Source organism: Vicugna pacos, chromosome 2 (genome assembly GCF_048564905.1).
Source record: "Vicugna pacos chromosome 2, VicPac4, whole genome shotgun sequence".
Classification (NCBI taxonomy): Eukaryota; Metazoa; Chordata; class Mammalia; order Artiodactyla; family Camelidae; genus Vicugna; species Vicugna pacos.
In genome coordinates, this window is record NC_132988.1 from 21,667,566 (window position 1) to 21,690,272 (window position 22,707).

The 22,707-nt window shown below is 40.2% G+C and overlaps 1 protein-coding gene across 1 annotated transcript in view; it reads left to right on the forward strand.

Moving 5' to 3' along the window:
- Positions 1-14,100: 14,100 nt before the first annotated feature.
- MGAT4D (MGAT4 family member D) overlaps positions 14,101-22,707 on the forward strand; it is a 40,968-nt gene continuing 32,361 nt past the window's right edge. Inside the window, exon 1 of the mRNA XM_072976628.1 lies at positions 14,101-14,272. Within this exon, the coding sequence (XP_072832729.1) occupies positions 14,179-14,272 (94 nt within the window). The 5' untranslated portion in view covers positions 14,101-14,178. The remainder of the gene's footprint in view (positions 14,273-22,707) is intronic.

The following is a 22,707-nucleotide window of genomic DNA, read 5'->3' on the forward strand; positions in this document are numbered from 1 at the left end:
GGAGAGTTTTTACCTAGCGTAGTCTGGGGAGTCTCCGTGGTAAGGTGACATCTGAGCAGTGTCCTGAATGGAAGTAAGGGAGTGAACCATAAGCGTATCCGGAGGAAGAGTATTCCAGACACTAGAATGGCAAGTGCAAAGGCCTTGAATCAGGAGCATACTTCATAAGTTGGAGGAATAGCAAGAGGGACAGTGTGGCTGAAGGAGAAAGACCAAGAGGAGAGTAGAATGTAAGCACAAAGGACAACTTACACTGAAAAATAGCTTCTACCCACCCACACACAATTCCTGGTCCTTCAGCCTCCATGCTCAAAAGCAACCAGTATTTGTTCCTTTTTTTATACCTCCAGGGACATGAAATCTGGACATACACTATAATAATAAAACATAGAATCTTAGATTTTGGAAGGAACTTGAAGATCATCTCATCAAATATTTTTATTATACATAAAAAGATTCTGAAAGGCAAAGTACACAGCCAATTTGGCAAATTAAGAAGTAGAAATGAACTTCTATTTCAGAGGTCTCGCCATTATTACACAAGACCTTTCATACAACAGTGAGGTGATTTTTTCGTAGTACGATTATAGAACCTTTTTAGCTTTTCAGTGTGCAATACTGAGAGCAGGGGGTACAGAGAGGAACTCTTCTCCTTGTTGCCATGCTGCCTGTTGGCTCACTTCTATTCATGTTTTTCTCCAAAAGAAGAGAGTGCTCACCTGTTTGGTCAGAACCTGAGAAGTTGATTGAACTGTATTTATTTGAAGCAGGATCAGTGTACATTAAAATGTCATGTGCATATGACTTCCTCTTCTCTGTTCCATTAATTCATTTGCATGTAACTAGCAGATGTGTTAAACCTATCCTGTCCCTCAGGGAAGGCTGGCCTTCTCTTTCATTCTATTTGGCTTTCTTCTTCCATGTGGCTGGCTCAATGGTACTTAAATCTAAGACTAGGATTCTGGCTTCAAGGAGAGGGTGGGATCTACTTAGGTCTCTGAACTAACTTGTGTGCTTTGACCAAGCCTTATCAGGTATACCTATATGGAAAACAAAGGCTATGGTGTAATGGAGTTTGGTTATATTTTTGAGTAGCACTAAGAAGTCTCTGCTTTCTTGAATTCCCTAACTAAACACCCAAGGCACTGTTGATTTTAGAAACTACTTAATGGAAACAGTTGTTTGGTATGACTGTTAATCAACAATTTGTTACAGTGTTCAGCATTTGATCCATAGAGGACCCAAATAAAATATCAATGCCCTCATTTGGACTGTGTGAAGTTTGGAATACAGCAAAGTTACACTGAGAAGGAAAACTGTACACTCCTTTCGCGAACAGTGAAATGAATTACCTCTGTGGAAGCACTGAAAATATTAAGGACAGTGACAACCCAATTGGTTTTATGATGACCCATGTTGCACTTCCCTGAAACTATGTTGGATACTGTGATTACAGGGAACCCCTCGTGTAAGGACTCCGCATATACTTCTTTCAATGGAAGAACAAGGAAATACACAGAATGCCAAGGCATGTTTGTTCTCACAGCTACTAGTAATGGGCATTACCAGTGAAGAGGAACTTTCAGTTATGCAGAATTAAACTGATGTGCTGGGGTGAAGACAGTAACCAGACCAAAGGTAATAAATACTGAATCAGGCAGAACAGTTTATATGATTTAAAAAAAAAACAGGGGGATGAGAGGTAATAAAAAAGCAGGAAATTTGACAGGCTTCCTACAGAGGGTTTGTGGCACAGTAACAATAGCTGGGAGCAGGGAAACCTACTCTAGCTCCCACGTCCACCTCACCTAAGTTAACCTATCAGATCTGTTCCAATTATCCCAGCCTGGATGAGTTTAGAGTCAAGGATGCTGAAGATAAATGGGGAAATAAGGTGTAGCACAGGTAGTTACTTTAATACACCTATTAAGGTTGTAGGGGAAAAGGACGATTAACTTGAGGGTCAAGAAATCTTCAGTTGACCCCTGGTAGGAGGTCCAAGATTGTAGGATATAGTTAATGTCGAGTGGCAAAGGATAGTGTAAAACCCGTGAGGGATTACTAACGGTGATGCAAAATGTACCATAACATCATCAGAGAAATGGAAGTGCAATATTTAGGTATGAGGATTGAAGTTCAGGGCAAATGAAAATGGTATGGTAGGTAGCACCAGAGTCACTGTGAAGCTGAAGATGGAGAAATAAAGAACTATCCATCCTGTTCTTGCCTTTACTGGAATATGTGAGTGGATAAATATATTAGAATGGATGTGGTGAAGGTCTTTGTCACTACCAGCTTAAAGCCAAATGCTTTTAAGAGACAGAGAAGCTTGTTCTTCATGTACTTTCAGTTGGACTTGCAAAATGGGAGCCCTGAGGATTGCTTGAGCCTTCCTTTGTAGTACATATCAGGCAGTGTCAGATTCAGGAAGGACACAGGAAATTTCCTCTCTCACTAGGAAACAATGGGATCAGGAGTGCCAATCTCCACCTCCTGTTAATCCTCTGTGGACCAGGAGAAAAGATCCTTGGAAGTAACTGCTCACTATCATGATTTAAACAAGGTAGTTCCCATGATTTAAATTCGTGTCTGTTGTGCCAAGCATTGTAAAAACTGTTTAAGAGGTTCAACAAGCTGACTGTGACTGGGATTTGTTTGTGATAGATGCGGTTATGCTATCTTCTTCTTTTAAGTTTACTGAACTATAGTTGATTTACAATGTTATGTTGGTTTCAGGTGTATGGCTTCAGATTCTTTTCCATTATGGGTTATTACAAGATACAGTTTGAATACAATCTCATGTGCTATGCAGTTGTTTATCCATTTTACATATAGTGATGTGTATCTGTTAATTCCATACTCCTAATTTATCCCTCCCCATCCCCTTCCCCCTGTGGTAACCATAAGTTTGTTTTCTATGTTTGTGAGTCTGTTTCTGTTTTGTAAGTAAATTCATTTGTACTATTTTTTAGATTTCAAATATAAGTGATATGTAATATTTGTCTGACTTACTTCACTTAGTGTGATAATCTCTAGGTCCCTCCATGTTGTTGCAAATGGCATTATTTCATTCTTTTTTACGGCTGAGTAATGTGTGTGTGTGTATATATATATATATGTATGTTTGTATGTATATCACATCTTCTTTAACCATTTGTCACATTTAGGTTGCTTCCACATCTTGGCTATTATAAATAATGTTGCTATGAACATTGGGGTGCATTTATCTTTTCAAATTAGAGTTTTCATCTTGTCCAGATATACGCCCAGGAGTGGGATTGTTGGATAGTATGGTAACTCTATTTTCAGATTTTTAAGGAACCTCCAGACTGTTTTCCATAGTGGCTGCACCAGTTTACATTCTTATCCAACAGTGTAGGAGGGTTTCCTTTTGGCTAGGCTATCATTTTGATCTCACTCTCAGAGAGGTCAAGCGCAGTTTGCTTGGACATGAGAAGGAATGTAATATATGTTTATGGTCCTTCTCCAAGGACATCTGACCTGTCCAACTCACTGCTACAATTTGGTGAGACTGGATTTAGACATGATCACCATTAAAATTAAGTTAATTCATTATATTGATTATATTATGTTCATTCTCCTCTTATAAGGAGAAATTCAGGATATTTGAGAGCTGTCATGGCACGTATAACTAGCCGAATGGTTAATCAATCCAGTTAAGATTGAAAGCTTAGCAAAATTAGTGAAATTTCTAAAGATAACTTTGGGCCAGGAGAAGTATTCTGTACATAGTAAATAATAAATTACTCTCTCTCCAGGACCCTGCCAATAAAAAGGGGCAACACCTTGAAGGAATATTTGGCAATGAATATTCCTGAAAAATATATAATGAGTAGTAGCCCAAGGATGCCGCTGAGACCTTACGATTCTAATATATTCACAGATAATTTTAGAAGTTTCAGACACCACAATCTGTCCAAATTGAAGGCTTTGAATGAAGTATAACACTGCCACCTCGTGGCGACCACTGGGATTTTTGGACTCAAAACGTTCCTAACGATGGCGCTAGAGAGCCCGTTTGCCAGTACGCTGTTGGGCTCTGACAAAAACAGTCCCCGTAACCTCAGAGCGGCAAATTATTCTAAGATCTGAACCACCTAGGATATGATATGAGTGATATCAGAAAGAGGTTGCGGTAAAGAGGAAGCTGCACAACAAAATTCTCAAATAAAACGGAATTCGTTTCAAGAGAGGTGTCCTGAGGAGTTAGAACACGTGAGCAGGTAGCACCTCTGCTTTCTAACCATTTCACGGTTCACTTCTGTTGTCTAAACCTCATGACTCTTTCCACTAAAATGTAATGAGTTTCTTGGTTTACCCATGAGAGGTCCTGTATAGTAGAACTTCAATATAAAAGTCAGCTACTCTTTGCTAGATGGACAGTAAAAACCCAGTCAAATAATGTAAAGGTAAGTTCAAGCAATGGGCAGAGTTGACAGCAGTGCACAAGACAGTGAGGGGAGATTTTAGTTCTTTGCTTCAGGGCCATGCTTGGACATTTAAAGAGTCATGGGCAGCAACCAACAGGGAAACCGTGGTGAGTGAGAGATAAAAAATGCTCCCAGTATAGGGGATACAGCTGTTGAAACCCTTGTGGGACTTCCAACGGAGGAACATAGTAGGTCACAAAGATGGCCTCTCTGAGGACTGAGCTGGTTCAAGAAGGGTAATGGAATGCCAAGCCGATGCCCTGCCGCTCCCTGGAAGTAGCCACCTGGATGACTTACGCGGGTACAGTGGTGCCAACATCACGTTACACTGGGTAGAATAATGACATATTCCACTTGTCTCTTACCTCAGACACGAACATGGTAAGAGACTGTTGAGTGCTAACAAAAACAACAAAAAAGTAGCCATTTGAAGGTGGCATTCGGAAAACTCTCTTGGGAACAGAGATCCAAGCATATAAGCCAGTGAACTACATAGGATTACTATCTGAAGCCCCTAAAGGATTGAAATGAGTTTGATATTTATTCTACATTGGGCTAAAACTCAAACACTGTCAAGGGCTATTTGGTTTCCAATCATCCATCTGTCTGGACCCAAGTGTGCATTCTACATCCCAGTATGTGGAAATGGGCCCCCTAAATCCCAACATGCTCTCTGTAAAGTAGTTGTTCAACTGATACTAAAATTGGTCATTGAAAAACTATTGAAAATATAGTGTAAAGATATGAACGGCTGGCTAGATCAGTTAGGTAACTGTGTGTTTTGTCCAAATATAAGGAGTAGTAAAGTGGGAACAGTTCTAAAGTTTTTTGGGTGCTGGAGATCCATATGGTTCTGGCCATCAATTTCACCAAGCAATTCTCAGACGCCAGCTGGGTGACCTCTAAGTTAACTCAATTCTGACACTATCTACCTGGAGGTAGTGTCAGATCCTACAAGTTAAGAGCTCCAAGACTGACAGCCCCCACCCCCACATACACAGATATTTCAGACACCAATCACGAGTCCAGGTTGTCACTCACTAGCATAGATTAGAGGTTGCAACGACCCCCTCCTTGGATTTGATTAATTTGCTAGAGCAGCTCACAGAACTCAGAGAAACATTTTATTTACTTGATTACCAGTTTATTCAAAGGATATAACTCAGGAACAGCCAGATGGAAGAGATGCATAGGGCAAGGCATGGGGAAAGGGCTCAGAGCTAGGCACGCCACTCTCCTGGAATCCCCACCTATTCATCAGCCTGGAAGCTCTCCAAACCCTGTCCTTTTTGGTTTTTATGGAGACTTCATTGCATAGGCATGATTGATGAAGTAATTGGCCCTTGGTGACTGAACTTAATCTCCAGACTCTCTCCCATCGCTGGAGGTTGGTGGGGAGCGGGGTGGGACTGAAAGTTCCAACCCTCTAATCATGTGATTGGTTCTTCTGACAACCTGCCAGTAATTGGAACATTACCCAATGCCTTTGCTTCCAACAGTGGGTTCCTTTCCTACCCCATCTCGCTGATATTACTACTCTCCTGAATTATCTATTTATTGTTTCTCTGCTTCTTAGAATCGTTTTAAAAATCAGTTTATGTATGTCCTTATGATATGCTGTTTAGTTTGCCTTGTTCCTGGACTTTCTAAAACTCTTACCTGCTGACAGTCTTAATATGCCCTTCTAAATTCTCTTTGGTGTGATCAGAACCAGAAGTCTGTTACTTGCCACAGTCACCTTGCCAGCTGCGTTCTCATTACCTGCTGCCAGTGGGAGGCAGCTGTGCCAGACTGGAGTGCAGAAAGGATCTGACACTATCTCCAGGCAGCTGTGGTTATTTTCTGCTTCTTTTCTAGGTACCCTATGCAGTCACCTATGCTGCTTTCTAGTTTTCATGGGGACCAGGACAATGCCTTGTCCTTGTCCCACTGCTCCCAGGGCTGGTGATATTCAGCCAGCCTACATGATGCTTTTGTGTGAATTAGTATAAAACGCTTCCTCGCTCTGAACAGACACAGTCCCGCACCCAAGTGCACCTGGGGCGAGTGCTGATTTCAGCCCTCCCCCAGGCAGGGCCCCTCTTGTAGGAGACAGCCAGCATTCCCATACCCAGCGATCCTGGGGCTGGGAATCTTATTTCAGGGTACCAGCCTTCCTGGTAGTTATTTTCTGGTGCTGGCTGCACCTATTGGAACCTCCAAGTTGTCTCTTATTTCTAGATTCCCTATTCCTGTCCTCTATGTATCTGCTAGCCTCTGTGGATTAGTCAAAACTCAGTTACAGGTGATAGGAATCCCAGCTCAAACTTAATTAATTAGTGAAAGAAATGAATTGGCTCATGTAACTAAAATGGAAATAAACATAGATGTAGGCATGACTGAATCAGGTAGAAAATCAAATGAAATCCTCTTAGCTCTGCTTTCAGTTTTGCATTGGCTTTATTCTCAGGCATGCTCTCCCTTCCTACTGGCAAGATGGCCCTAGACACTCTAGGCCTAGATTAGAAAGTCTCATAACTGAGTCTCATTGACCAGCATGAGTCAAGTGCTGAACTAATCTCCATGTGCAGGGTCATGAATATGATGGGGCTACATGTAAGCCCTTTTCACAAAAACTAAGAGGAGAAGCTGTTGCTTCCCAGATCAGTTATCTACTGCTGGAACACAAGCCATTCCTGATTTTGTGGCTTAAAACAATAATTTGTTCTCTCTTATAATGCGGGGGTTGGCTGGCTTCAGCCAGGCAGTTCTGCTGGTTTCCCTTGGGGTCCGCCACACAAATGCATTCTGCTGGAGCATCCAAGATGCCGCTCTCCATGTAGCCTCTAAGCATTCGGTAATCTGGCCTGGGCTTCCTTAGAGCATGGCATTTGGGATCTAAGAGGGAGCACACAAAAGTTGCCAGTCCTCTTAAAGCCGGCCCATGAGCTCCACAACATCCTTTGTGCTAATTTGACGACAATTTTGATGACAATATAGACAGTACAGTTATGAGGGGGGCCCGGAAGCTCCACTCTGCATGAGAGAAGCTGCAAGCAGAGATGGAAGGTTTGCTAAGGAAAACTGGAGGGTTCTTCCCAAGGAAAGGGCAATTAAAAAGAGAAAGACCACTTAAGTCCTTGTTGAACCATGTTGGACCATCTGATGCCCGCTTCTTGTCTGTACCGTATTCCTGTTTGTGTTCACCTGGTTGTTGGACCGCGTGCTCAGCTTGCTGGAAGGGACACCCTCCACTTGCCTCCAGTTGGGCCTCTCAATTTAGGGAACAATCCTAGAAGCTCGATAGCTCTTTTTCTGTGAATCGGGCTAGTCTTTGTACCTTCAAGGGATATTAGAGAGAAATTTTTATAAATATTGTTAACTTCTAGAATATAATGTCCAAGAGACATGATGGAATCATCCTCACTGGAGGCAGAGGAGGTGGGGTCTTTATTAAATATGTATCTTGGGATGGTTTAGGCAGAGAGGACTAACTTGGCAACCTGTTTTTCTAGGTCTAACCTATGACTCTATGGAAGGCTAATATGCAGTGGTTCTCAAAGTGTGGTCCCTGGACCAGCAGCACCAATACCATCTGGGACTTGTTAGACATGCAAGTTCTGGGATCTCAGCCTTAACCTACTGAGTCAGAAACTCTGAGGCCCAGCAATCTGTGTCTAACCGGGCTTCCTGGTGATTCTTGTGCATGCTAAAGTTTGAGAAGAACACTGTCATAGATAACCCATTAAAGTCTCTTAGGGGACAGTCATTTTCCTGAATTGCTGAACAGATAGCACTCACCCTGGGTTCGGATGACTCACTCCCAAGTAACTTGAGAGAGAAAACAGGGGCCAGGACAACTGGCATTTTATCAAGAGTCATTGTCTTTTGGATTGTTTCCACCTTCAGGACCCTACGTAGCTATGAGACCAGAATCACCTGTCCCTACTAAGTTTGTTTTCTGTGCTAATAGCAGTGTGAGACCACTGTTGAGACTGAGGTTGACTAAAGAGGCCTCAATGGCCGTAGCACTGGTAATACCCCCACAGGACACTCTTCCCCTTCCTGTAATTGTAGCAACTCTTTCTCTTTAGCCTGGCCGTTCTCTGCTTCCCATGGCTGAATGTGACACTAATTTTAACTAACAAATCACAAAAGGGAAGCCTGAAGGCCTTTGAAAATGCTCCTGCATTCTTTATCTACTGGATGTCATGGAATGGTACGTACTGTTGGCTCAAATGGAAGCAGGTAGCGAATGTAAGTGGTTGGTTGTGAATATAGCTCAGTTAGACCATGGGCTTCTGTTTCACTCAAAACCTCTGACCTGTAAATCACCCTGAAATGGACAGTGGGGAAAATACGAAAATGTGGAAGACATGCTCTTTCTCTTCTAGGGGTCATAATATGGTAGAGGAAGTAAAATACAGTTGACCCTTGAACAACATGAGTTTGAACTGTGCAGGTCCGCTTACATGTGGATTTTTTCCAATAGATAATGTGCTACAGTATGACAACATCTAAAATTCCTCTGGTCTGCTGCTGTGGGAGGAACAGGGGCTACACAGGGCCATCTGTGAAGTTACCTTCCACTGCCCAGAGGGTCAATGCCCCTAAGTCCCACATTGTTCAGGAGTCAACTGTACATGCACAACAATGAAACAGGTTGCAGATTGGGTCCTGAGAGATAACCCAAGTGCTATAAGAGTTCAAAGAGAATAGAGATTCCTTTAGACATGGGTGATCAATGAAGGCTTAACGGAGGAAGTGGCATTTCAGCTGAGTCGTGAATATTTGATAGGTCAGAATATGAGTGTGTGTGGGCAGCAGCCCATGTTTGCCTATGAAGAAGAAGGCAGAGCCAAGAACCTTCAGGTGACTACCTGTACCTCCAGCACCTCAGTCAGGGACTGGCACACAGCAAATGACCCACAAATATCACAGATTCTGACTCAGACAAACACTAACTGACTAGCAAGGTTTTGGTTTTTCCTTTCTTTGGAAGAAAAGACTAAAGAAGTAACTGTATAAAATGTAAAAACTGATTGGAAGACACATGCAGAATTCACAAACATTAAGATGGGAGAGCGAAGTGCTTTTTCTGAATCTTAAAAACATGGCATTTGGTGAATTTGAGCGGAGTGAGCTTTCGAGTAGCACATGAGAGGCATATACACAGCTGGATAGACAGAGGAGCTGGAGAGACAGATGAACCAGATGGCATAAGGCCCCGGATTCTAGGCTAACACTTCTGACTTTTAATAGGGAGTCGCTGAAGGATCTCTGAGCAGAGTCGGCTGTGGGAAAAGTAATAATCAGAGTCAGTGAGAAAATCAGCACTGCTTCTGGTGATCACAATAGAGAATGAAAATGCATTAAGCACTCAGATAATGACAGGAAAAATGCAGGCCAGTTTTGAATGTTATTCTATTGAACTCAAGCAACCTTGGACAGACACGACTCATCCCATCTACCGGTTGAGGAACCCAAGCTTTGAGAGGATTAAAAACCTTGCTCTTCAGTTTTCCCAACACCATTTGCTAGAGAGACTGTCTTTATTCCATTGTATATTCTTGCCTCCTTTGTCGAAGATGAGTTGACCAAAAGTTTGTGGGTTCATTTCTGGGCTCTCTATTCTGTTCCATTGGTCTATATGTCTGTTTTTGTACCAATACCGTGCTGTCTTGATGACTGTAGCTCTATAGTATTGTCTGAAGTCTGGGAGAGTTATTCCTCCAGCCTCTTTCTTTCTCTTCAGTAATGCTTTAGCAATTCTAGGTCTTTGATGGTTCCATATAAATTTTATTATGATTTGTTCTAGTTCTGTGAAATATGTCCTGGGTAATTGGATAGGGATTGCATTAAATCTGTAGATTGCCTTGGGCAGTGTGACCATTTTAACAATATTGATTCTTCCAATCCAAGAGCATGGAATATCCTTCCATTTTTTAAAGTCTTCTTTAATTTCCTTCATCAATGGTTTATAGTTTTCTGTGTATAATTCTTTCACCTCCTTGGTTAGATTTATTCCTAGGTATTTTATTACTTTGGGTGCTATTTTAAAGGGGATTTTTTCTTTACTTTCTTTTTCTGTTGATTCATCGTTAGTGTAAAGAAATGCAACTGATTTTTGAACGTTAATCTTGTAACCTGCTACCTTGCTGAATTCTTCGATCAGCTCTAGTAGCTTTTTTGTGGACCTTTTAGGGTTTTCTATATATAGTAACATGTCGTCGGCATATAGTGACCACTTTTACCTCTTCTTTTCTAATTTGGATCCCTTTTATTTCTCTCCCTTGCCTGATTGCTGTGGCTAGGACTTCCAGGACTATGATTGCTGTGGCTAGGACTTCCAGGACTATGTTGAATATCACCAGGGGTGATAGTGGGCATCCTTGTCTTGTCCCAGATTTTAGTGGGAAGCTTTTGAGTTTTTCACCGTTGAGTACTATGCTGGCTGTAGGTTTGTCATATATAGCTTTTATTATGTTGAGATATGTTCCCTCTATACCCACTTTGGTAAGAGTTTTTATCATAAATGGGTGTTGAATTTTATCAAATGCTTTTTCTGCATTGATTGAGATGATCATGTGGTTTTTGTCCTTTCTCTTGTTGATGTGATGTATTACATTGATTGATTTGCATATGTTGAACCACCTTTGTGTCCCTGGGATGAACCCCACTTGGTCATGATGTATAATCTTTTTTATGTGTTGTTGGATTCTATTTGCTAATATTCTGGTGAGGATTTTGGCGTCTATGTTCATCAGTGATATTGGCCTATAATTCTCTTTTTGGGTAGTGTCTTTGCCTGGTTTTGGTATCAGGGTGATGGTGGCTTCATAGAATGAGTTTAGGAGTATTCCCTCCTTTTCAATCTTCTGGAAGAGTTTGAGAAGGACTGGTATGAGTTCTTCTTTGTATGTTTGGTAGAATTCCCTGGTGAAGCTGTCTGGTCCTGGACTTTTATTTGCAGGGAGGTTTTTTTATTGCTATTTCGATTTCATTTCTAGTGATCAATTTGTTCAAGTGGTCAGTTTCTTCTTGATTCAGTCTTGGTGGACAGTATGTTTCCAGAAACTTGTCCATCTCCTCTAGGTTATCCAGTTTGGTTCCATATAGTTTTTCATAATATTCTCGTATGATACTCCGCATTTCTATTTTATGTTGTAATTTCTCCATTATCCTTTCTTATTTTACTAATTTTTGCTCTCTCTTTTTTCTTCTTTGTGTGTTTGGCCAGAGGTTTGTCGATTTTATTTAGTTTTTCAAAAAACCAGCTTTTGGTTTGATTGATTTTTCTATGTTTTTTTAATCTGTATTTTATTTATTTCATCCCTAATCTTTATAATTTCCTTCCTTCTGCTGCCTTTTGGGGTCTTTTGTTCTTTTTCTAGTTCATTCAGCTGGTAGGTTAAATTGTTTATTTGAGATTGTTCTTCTTTTTTGAGGAAGGCCTGTATCACTATAAACTTCCCTCTTAGGACAGCCTTTGCTGTGCCCCATAAATTTTGTATGGTTGTTCTTTCATTTTCATTTGTCTCAAGGTATTTTTTAATTTCAGCTTTGATTTCCTCGCTGACCCATTGGTTTTTTAATAACATATTGTTTAATCTCCATGCTTTCCTTTTGTTTCTCTGTTGTAGTCATGTTTTTATTCACAAAATAGATAAAACTTGAGCAAGACCGTGAGATGTGGGAAGAGTTGAATGGTCAGGGAGAAGGCTGGGCCTTCTGGGCAGAGGGTAGACATCAAGAGAAAAGGCACAGAAAGAGAAGAGTTAACATGACATGTTCAGGGTGGAATAAAGAAGAGAGTGGAGGTCTTTGAGGCATGTAAGGGAGTATTGGGAAATAATCTTGAGAAAGCAGGGAGCAGTCTGATGGATTGAACTTCATCATCCAGGAAGAGTGGAGCTGCTTAAACAAGAGTCACAGCTAATGCTAGTGAACTGGGAAGATTTCCTGGGATTGGAGTGAAGAGTGGGTCTGCAGTGGGTAAATGCTGCAGACAGTACTACCAGTTTGAGTATCATCATAAGAATCTGGGGAATGGGGTAGCAGAGAGCAAGAGAAATGCAAGTCTGGAAAATGAGACATTGCAAAGGAGGGATGTAAAGATTTATAAATGATGGGATACAATGAAAAAGAGTAAATTGATCAGAAGAACGGTGGTGCAATTGATAAAAGTTGAAGGACTCTGGGAAGATAGCTGGTTTGGGGAGGAAGTTTGGCCACCTTGAGTTTAATGTGGGACATCCAAGCAGAAGTGTTGAGATGGCCTCAGAAAATGTAAACCTGGAGTTCAAGTAAGAGAGCAATAGAATACTGATTTGGAGATACTTTTGTGCTTCCTTCCCCCACCTCAGTCTACTAGAGTAGATCTTTCTCCACCCTGCTTCATACCCCAGGAGGAAGGTTCATATGATCCAGTACATCAAGCTAAAATCCCTTTCCCTGTGGCTTCAATAGGGCCTAACCAATGGAAAGCATTGTCAAGAGACTGAAGAGATGAAGGAGAATAAAGTTGAAGTATTTATTCCTCCCATTTCCTCTTTTAGGTTCTGGCTGGGTCACTGCTCAACTGCAGGCCACAGCTCCAGGCTGTTAGCTCATGAGAAAATACAGCTTATATTGGCATCCTCAGGCTGGCATTGTATTCAGTGTATTCAAATCTTTTCTCTTCTCCTGGGGCCAGAAACTAGGCCAGCCAGTGGTGCAGTGCTGATTTGAAGTAGAATGCTTGTTACCAGACACTGCCAGGGAGTCCTAAGTAAGAAGAGTAATCAGAGCAGAGAAGCCAGATAACAAACCATGTTCAAGCTGGCAGAAGAGAGTATCACCCTACTGACGTTCAGCCTTGGGTAAAGGTCTGAGAAACTGACCCCTCGAACTTGGCTTGGGATGCCGCTCACCAACAACTTTACAACATAGCATTTTGGCGTTCATATAGTTTAATATTTATTTATAACTCTTTTCTTTCACAAAGTTGACTCCCTGCTCCTTTCCTGGGGGAGGGACTACCAAAAGTTAAAAAATAAAGGTAAGGGGATTAAGCTGAAGGTTTCAGCTTGCCGCCCCCCCACCCCCCAACACACACACACACACACACACACACACACACACACGCACAAAGTCTCCTAAGTCATTTGGGCATTTGATAGCTACCATTTAAGGCTAGTAACCTTCAAGTAAAGGCATTTTCTTTAGGCACTTCTCATCTATGGACAAGGTTTGTAGAGGAACCACTTTCAGCTGTGCAACCTGCAGCAAGTAGCTCACTTCACTGTGGCTCAATTTACAATGCTATTGTTATCTTCATTTTATACTTGAAAAAAAAAAAAACTGGCTAGTTGTGAGGGCTTGAGATAATACATGCAAACTGTTTAGCCCAGAGTCTGGCACAGGAATCTCTTCCTACTTCAGGACAATAAAGTTACTGAGCCACTCACCTCGAGCCAGGCAGTGGGGAGCTTTCCCATAGTTTATCTCATTTAATAGCGGGTCTGGCGAGTGGTTCAGGAGTCTAAGGGCTGAGCCATAGGAGAGGAGGCAAATGGTGCCGAAGTTCTGTGAGGGGAGCTCCTAGAGGGCGTGCATGCTGGAGTCCCTGGGCGCACGGGGTGGGGGGGCGCGGGGGCGCGCGTCCCGGGGCACAGGCGCGGCGCGGGCCTGTCCTCCACGGCGCCGACACTGCGTGTCTGCTCCGCCCCGAGCTCCGCTGCCGGCTCCCGCCCGCCCGGCCAGCTCAATGAGGACCAGGCACGTGAACTTGTTGATAGCGCTCGTCGCCGTTGTGCTCTTCAGTTTCTCCTGCTTCTGCATCTCCAGGATGACTCAAACCAGTTAAGTGGCGCGTGGCTTCTCCCGCCTTCTTTCTCGCCTCCCGGGCTTCAGGGCTCCGGGACTGCTGAGGCGAGGCGGCCAGGTCGGAGAAAAGGGGGGGACGTGGGAACCTGGCGGCTGTCGCCCGCTCTCTTGTTAGAGGCTCTCACATGTAGCCCCCCACGCCCTTGTCCGGCAGCAGTTAAGCTGTAACGGGCGCCCCTGGTCTCCTGGGCGGCGCTGACTCCCGCCCTGTGCGCGCGCTAACGGCTTGGCCTGCGGTTAGGGGTTGGGGGGCTTCCTGGCCATCTCTTGGCCCAGGGGCTCTTTTTCCCTCCAAAGGTTCAGGGATCCATTCAGGGCCCAGCTTTTGCCCTACTTCTTCATCGTTTCCAGAAACACGTGAAAGTCTGACTCCAGGAACTCCTCTTATGCAGCCAGCATCTTTCCTTTTTCCTCTTTCCTATTCTACATTGTATTTTTGAGCAGTATTTCAAGGCTCCCTAAAGTTTTTTGTTTGTTTTGGTTTTTTTGAGAAGTTAAAAAGGGGCAAGGTGACGGAGAGAGACAGAATCAACAATTTATAGCACTGGTGTAGCACCTGAACTTTTTTCCATGGAGCACTGGGAAACGCACCACAGTTTTATTGCTGTTTGTAGGGTTGCCAGTTTAGCAAATGAAAATAGAGGTTGCCCAGTTAAGTCTGAATTTCAGATGAACAGCGAATAAGTTTTAAGTATGAAAATTGCATAGGATTTATTTATACTAAAAAAGTTGTTTTTCTGAAATTCAAAATTAACTAGGTTTCCTATATTTTGTCTTTCGACTCTAGTCCATATTAAGCATTGTAGCATTCATATAGTCGAATTTTGAATTTAAGACTTAGGAATCCTGTAAATATATTAACCCAGCCTTCCAAGATTGTCGTCAGGTTGTTTTGTGTTAAATTTTCGTTCTTCTTATTAAACACCTTCATGACTCAGAATGCACACAAAATAATCTTGCTAGTAGCATGGAGGATCAACTTAAGTTCTTAGGAGATAGCTTTAGTTCTTTAATTAATGTTTATGTCGTCTACTTAATGTTAAAATTATGTTTTAGTCCTCTAATACTAAATTTTGTCATATACACACAATATCAAAAATTTATCTGATTTGTTTCAAAGCCCAGAAATGTATATTTATTTATCTGATTTATACTACTAATTTCAATCATTTAATACACTTTTATTCTTCTTCATTTCCTATAAAAACATTACCCAAATGTGTTTTTCTTTTAGAACAGTTAACGTGCACTTTTATAACAAAAAATAAACTGTTACTCATAATTAGAAAGCAAAAATAAACTTATTTTTCTACTAATTTTGGATGGCAATTTAGATTGGTAACCTTAGAAAGCATTTAATACAGTTGGTATTCTTATAATGAAACTGTAGACTTTCGAGATATATACAATCATTTTGATGTGTTTTCCAGTTATGGCCCGGAGTTTGGTTCCTCAAAGCGTTTATATTCCTGTCTTTCGTATGTTCAAGTTTGGAAAATGAGGTACTACTGTTCTTGAGAATACACTACTCTTAAAAGAGCAGTTAAAACAGGATTTTCATTTTCTATGTATGTGATTCTGTGGAATCTAGCTCTAAAATAATTAGGAAATCAATTCTAATACTATAATAAGGTTTATGCTGCAGAGCTTACCTGTGTACTCCATGTTTTTCTTTTGTATGTATAACATTTTTAAAAATTGAAAGAATTTGTATAATGAGATTACAAAAGCAAGAAAACTGAAATGATAGGAGGCATATAGTATTCAGTTCAGCTGAGAATATAGAAACGATCAATCTTGCAAAAAGCTTTTAAAATGAAGACTAATACTCTTATACACATGCGAATCGATTTATTAAAGCTTTCAACTTGTTGGGATATAAATATGAATAACTTATTTTTCCAATAATTGACCATATGTGTTCTATCAAACACCCCCTTCTGATAACCATAGATTCATAGTAATATTGAAGACCTCTTTTGGTCACTTCTGGATATTCCAAGAGTTTCATTCCTGTTTTTAAAGACTCTGTCCCACTCTTTTTAAAATTTTTCATCTCATAGTCAATTAAAAGCTTTGTCTTCCTTTCCCTACTGGACAGGGACAGGATAGACTTGTGGTTCTAAGAAATGCAATGGCAGGAGAGGAAAATGATCTGTTTTCAGACATTTTCCCTGTTTGGTGTAAAACTTCCCAAACCTTACTAGTTTAAAAAAAATTTTTAAACTCTTGATTTAGTAATCGGAAATTCAGGAAGGGCTCTGCTGCATTTTGTGATCTTCATGGTGTCAGCTGGAGCACTTGGGGCTGGAGGATCTCCCAAGATTTCTCAGAATATTCTTGATAACATTTAAAAATAATTTTTCATTAACAGTGATAAAGATGTTGTATATGCAAATCAGTGAAACATTTTACAGTAAAATAATGAATGAACTGGAGATTGACTTGTTGACATAGATTAATTTCAGAACATAAATTGAGCAAAAGAATTAAATACATAAAAGAATAAAAATACATGTGTTTTATTTATTAATGTCTAAAACCAAATATGAGTCAGCTTGCAGAACTGGTAAAACTTTAAAGAAGAACAACACATTGTTAATACAAAATTCAGAATTCCACTTATTTGGGAGTGGGGAGGAAGGGGAATTTGACTTTGGAAGGAGATAGATAAAATATCTAAGGCTAGGGTAGTAGAAGTTTCATAGATGTTCATTTTTATTATTGTCTTTCAAACTTTTATATACTGTAAAAAATTAATAAATAGAAATCTCAATCAAATAGAGGTGACCAAAAGGGAGGGCTCTCATACCCTGTGACAATAGTAGAGCCTGACAGGAAGAAAGAAGATTCCTCTTTTTTCCTGGCAAGGCCTCAGTCAATGGAAAGCCACAGACCCTTTGTTTACTACTGCCCTCCCAACTTCCTTTCCCCTCTATAAAAGCATGCTCCTTCCTTCTCTGTGGGGGGACTTGACACATGATTTGCAATGGCTGTAGACTCTGAATTGCAATTCTCTGCTGATACTGAATAAATGTCCCCCCTCTTTTTTTTTTTTTTTTTTTTGCTGGAGAAATAACTAGCAGTCTGTTTGTTTTAGGTCATCAATACTCTTTGTAATGTTGAAATATTTCACCATAAAACAAACGCATAGAGGAACCATTTGTAGGAAGTTTAAGGGGTGTGGTATATAGTTTATAGGGTGTGGTATATGATTTGATTATTGCAAAGTATACGTGGAGGGGTGTAATCTGGCAGCTTCCTCTGCTAACAATTACCTCAGATATTCTTTTTTTGGAACCATATTGAGTATACAAATAAATGAATAATATGTTTAAAGTGGGCCAATATTTGAACTCAATGCTGTTTCCCCTCCTTTCTATCCCCTGAGTTAAGGACTTGCTTTCCCCTTGATACACCATACTATTTTATACTTATGCATTCATGTTGTTGTTTTCTTAGCCTGGAATGCCCTTTTCTGCCTTTTGCTGTATGCAAAATTCTATATATTCTTCAAATTCTCAAATATTCCCTCTTCTCTGAAACCTTTCCCATCACCCTCCCCGACTCTTTAGTCCTGCTTAAGAATTAATCATTCCTACCTCCCTTTGCCTGTGGCACTTGAGTATAGTTCCATTTTAACAATTACTTTATAATTAATTGTTTAAATATATGCTCCTTTCTCATCCCTTGCAGCCTGGTTGTCAGTTAATTTTGAGCAGAAACTTGACTTTATCCATGTTTGTTCACCTATCACACAACACAGTGAGTGACACATGGTGAATATTAAATGGAAGAAAGCATGACTACCACAGCTTGCTTCTCATTGCTGGAGGTGTTTAGTCAATGAAATAGTGTGAAAAGTCAGGTCGCGGCCATACTTTATGGGGCCTCCTGTATTAAGGCAAGTGTTTTGATTTTATTCAGTAAGCACCCAGGGAATCTTTTAAAGCCTCTGAGCAGTGTTTCCAGAAGATTAATTGTGGATTGGAGGTGAGAGACTAATTAAGAAGCAATTATAACAGTGCATCTAGAGGCAATAAAGACTTGAACTATGGTAAAGTGAATGATGAGAAAGATAAAATAGTTAAAGGGGTCTTTGATGGTGCTTCTCAAGTTTTAACGTGCATACCAATCACCTGTGAATCTTATTAAAATACAGATTCTGACTCAGTAGGTCTGGGGTGAGGCCTGAGATCCTGCATTTCTAATGAGCTCGCAGCTGGTGCCACAGACCCATGCTGTCCCATATGGTCACCCCTAGTCAAGTGGTTATCGAGCACTTGGAATACAGTTAGTACAACTGGGGAACTAAGTTATGTTATGTTATTTTATTTTATTTTATTTTATTTTATGTACCTTGAATTTTAAAATGGAAGCAGTACAAAATATTTCTCCATTAAGCAAAATTTTATTGTTTTGGTAAGACTGCATTTTTACTGTAACTATCAAATTTGAGCATCTGAGTTAAGATATACTAGAAAAGTATAAAATATACACAGGATTTAGAATACTTAGAACAAAAAAGCTATTCTATTAATTATTTTATGTTGATTACATGTTGAAAAATATTTTAGATATATTGATTACATTACTTATACTATTTACAATTACTTTTATTTGTTTCTTTTTGTTTTTTTTTTAATGTGGCTACTAGAAAATTTTAAATTACAAATGTGGCTTGCATTTTATTTACACTGGGGAACAGTGCCTTGGACCTCTGCTATGAGAAGCAAAGGTCAGTGGTACTTGAGATCTTACCTGCCCCCCTTTTTATGGGTGGAAGTGACATTGGCCCATTGTACACATGGGCTGGTGTTTGTTTTCACAGTTTCACCACAATTGACTCAAAACACCTAATTTTTCAAACTTTTGCAAAATAATCTTGTATCATTTCATCCTCACGAAATACCTGAGTGAATATGCAAATAATATGTTTTAAATAGAACACTTATGAATTATCAGGTAAAAATGTACAAGAAGCAGATACACGACTAGAGATTATGTCCTTTATTATTTTTGTATAGTTGTTTCTGAAAATACTACTTCCTCTAGAGAAAACTCTTCTCATGTTTACCAAATTGATCCCTCAAGGACTGACTTACATTGTGGAAGTCCAGATATGTTGCATCATCCATGATATATCAACTCCAAACACATGACCCATTTTGCAAAGAGAACATTACCCTGGAAACCCCAGTAACAGGGCTATACTGGCTAAACCACACCCACTGTAAAAATTTTAAGCATCCTCAAACAATATTCACTGCATGAATATTCAAGATTTACCTGGGATAGTTGCAGTTCTTTTGATTAAAGCGTGATGCGGTTTTAGAATCATTCACATCAGTTCCTATCTGGGCAAATCCATTTATTCATTAATTTGTTTATTCATTCATTCTGCATATGTTTGTGTAGAAGCTGTATCCCTGCCACTGTTTCAGGCATTGGGAATTTTGTACCAAAAAAAACAGAGTTCTTGGTGTTCTCAAGCTGAAATTCCAGAGTGCTCTGGAGAGAGACATAAAAACGGTAAATACGTAATAGAAGTCAGGGAGTGATAAGTGATCTGAAAAAGAAAAAGAAGAGAGGGAGAGTGCTGTGTTTCACGTAGGGTGGCAAGGTAGGCTTCTGTGAGTAGGTAAAGTTTTCACAGAAAACTGAATGAAATTAAGGAGCGCTGACCGGATCTGTATCTGGGGGGGTGAGCTGAGAACACTGCAAAAGCTGAAGTGCTGAGGTGGGAGAGTGGCTGGCGTGAGGAACAGCATGGAGCCAGTGTGGCTGGAGCTGCCCCCAGAGTGAGGTAGGAGGGGTGGGGGATGAGGCAGAGAGAGCCAAGGCCCCGGGCAGGTAGGCTCTGGCATGGTGAGGGCTTTGGCAGTTTGTCTAAGTGTGACGGGAAATCTCTGGAGGGTTTTGAGCAGGGCCCTGGCATCATCCAGTCTTTGGCACAGGTTGCACATATGTGTGTTCTTGGCAGATGAGTGAAAAAATATTAAATGTTTCAGCTCAAACATATCATCATTCCTTTCATGTTTTTATATTTTACCTTAATTAAAACAATCCATCTGAAATTTATTGTCTTCCAACCAGTGAATTTATTTTTATTCCACCCAAAATTGACAGCCAATTTCTGTGCTTTCCTTGTGAATAATAATATAATTTCCCATATTCTTGTGTCTCTGAATAGTTTTTTCTGTATATATTTTGATGTTTCACTAACAGTTACTTTGTTTTCATCATAGATTATGCCTTTTTCAACATAAAATGAACCACTGTACCTAACCTAATGTTTTTTTCCCTCTGCATTATTATATTTGACATTTATATGCCAAAGCAGGAGGGAAAAGAAGCACAATCTAGAACCACATAAAGCTAAACATTAATAGTGGTTCTCTTTGAGCAGTGGGATAACAATGGATTTTTTTTTCTTTTCTGTGTTGTTTTCTAAAATTTTAACCCAGGTATTGCTTCTCTAATTAGATGTTCCATATTTCAACAAAGCAACCGAGGTTGGAAGCCACTTTGTGCCCTCATTTTTTCTGAGCCATGTATTTGCCACACATTTGGATGCCCCTCTGGCCCTGCTCCCTTTCCTGTGTGCCGATCCAGATTGAACACCAGATTAGAAATCTAGAGTCACGCCGGAAGTCTAGCAGGGGTTCTAATCTCTTCACTCTCAGACAGTTGCTGAGTCTTTCCAAGAAGAGTTCTCAGACATCTCTCATATCCATCTCCTGCTTCCTGATCCTTTCTGCCCTGGTTTATTCTTTATCATCTCTCACTTGGAACTAATGTCACTGTAGGTTCCCAATGGGTAATTTCTCTGGCTTTAGTTTTGCCTCCCTGAAAGAATCTTCTGCGTGGTCACCAGAATGATCTTTCTAAAGGATGTGTCCCACCTAATAGTCTTCTGCTGTGCTTCTCCATTGAGTGAGTTGTTCCTGTGACAGTCTGTAGTGGCATTCCAAGGTATGTAAAGTCATCTGAAAAAAAGAACTTGGCGGGGGCAAAGAGTGACTCCATTTTCTTTCTATTAAAGTAAATTTGTACTATGGAAAGGACTACAAAATTTGTACACTTTTTGAAAAATTGAAGTTTCGTCAGCTACAATGTGTCAAACTGGTGTACAGCATGTTTCAGTCATACATATACATACATCTAGTTTCTGTCTTCTGTGAATACTATTGTCACTGCACACCAGGGGTTGAAACCTTGTTCTGCAGGGCTATATTTCCTTCAAGGGGATATCTTTCATTCCATCCTCCTAGAGAGGGCATTTTAAAGTGAACACTTGGAACTTTACCCAGTAGCTCATTACCAATCTCAGAAGACTAGGAGATTCATCTGAATGGTGAGATTGGTCAGACTTGACTTCTGTGGGTCAAATTAACAAGGAGGCAGAATCACTTCCTTAAAAAGGCAACTTGGGCCATCTCTGGCTCTTTTTGTTACAATATCTGTCCTACGTACTTTCTAAAAGAAGGGCCAGACTCCCTCTTTACTTTTCCCTCCCAAAGTAGTTAGCACAGGTGGCAAGTCATCCCCTTTGTGGATGTGGCCCCACTGTTGTCCAGCTCCTCTTTCAATAATGGGGTGGGAGTAGGGGTAAGTTAACTTGGGTGGGGAATTAGGACAATCCCAGTGCACTCTGCAATATGTCTATTATCAGAGAGCCCCAAATAAAGCTGATAGTCCCTATTTGGTGCTGGTGTTACCAGTGTATGTGTTTAATTAGTTAAAACCCAAGCAGGGAATCTATAACATCAGAAATATCACATTGGTTTAAATTACCAATTAAGTTAGTTCTACCACTTAGCCTATAAACTTCCTAAAGGCTAGAACTGACCATATCTTACTTATTTCTGTATTTCCATTGACAAAGAGTAGTTGGTAAATAAAAGGTGTTTAATTTTTTAATTTATCAAATTTTTTCTGATTACAGAAGCAATGCAACCTGATTTTGGAAACAAAAGAATTTTGTGAAAATAGGAAATAAAAAGTGATTCAACAAACCAAAGATTATATATTAACAAAAGATAAATTTGTACACTTACTCTTTTTTTACTCTATGAATGTATTTTTTTGCAAAAAGGAAATTATTTTATTATTTTGTTTTTAAAAAGCAATTGTTTTACATTAAGTATTCTTCTACAAGGTGATTTTCATAGCTCCATAGTATTTAATTGATAAATGAATAAAGAGTAGTCCATTGATAAATAACATTTATTAGACGTTTGTTGAAGCATTTTTTTCTCGTATGCTTTGCCGTATGGTTTATGTATATAATAGCATTACCACTTCCCAACAGCTCTGCAGCAGGGATTTTTATATATCCATTTACACCTGAAGGAAGAGAGGCTAACAAATTAAGTAGCTTGCCCAAGGTCACACAAATAAGTGGCAA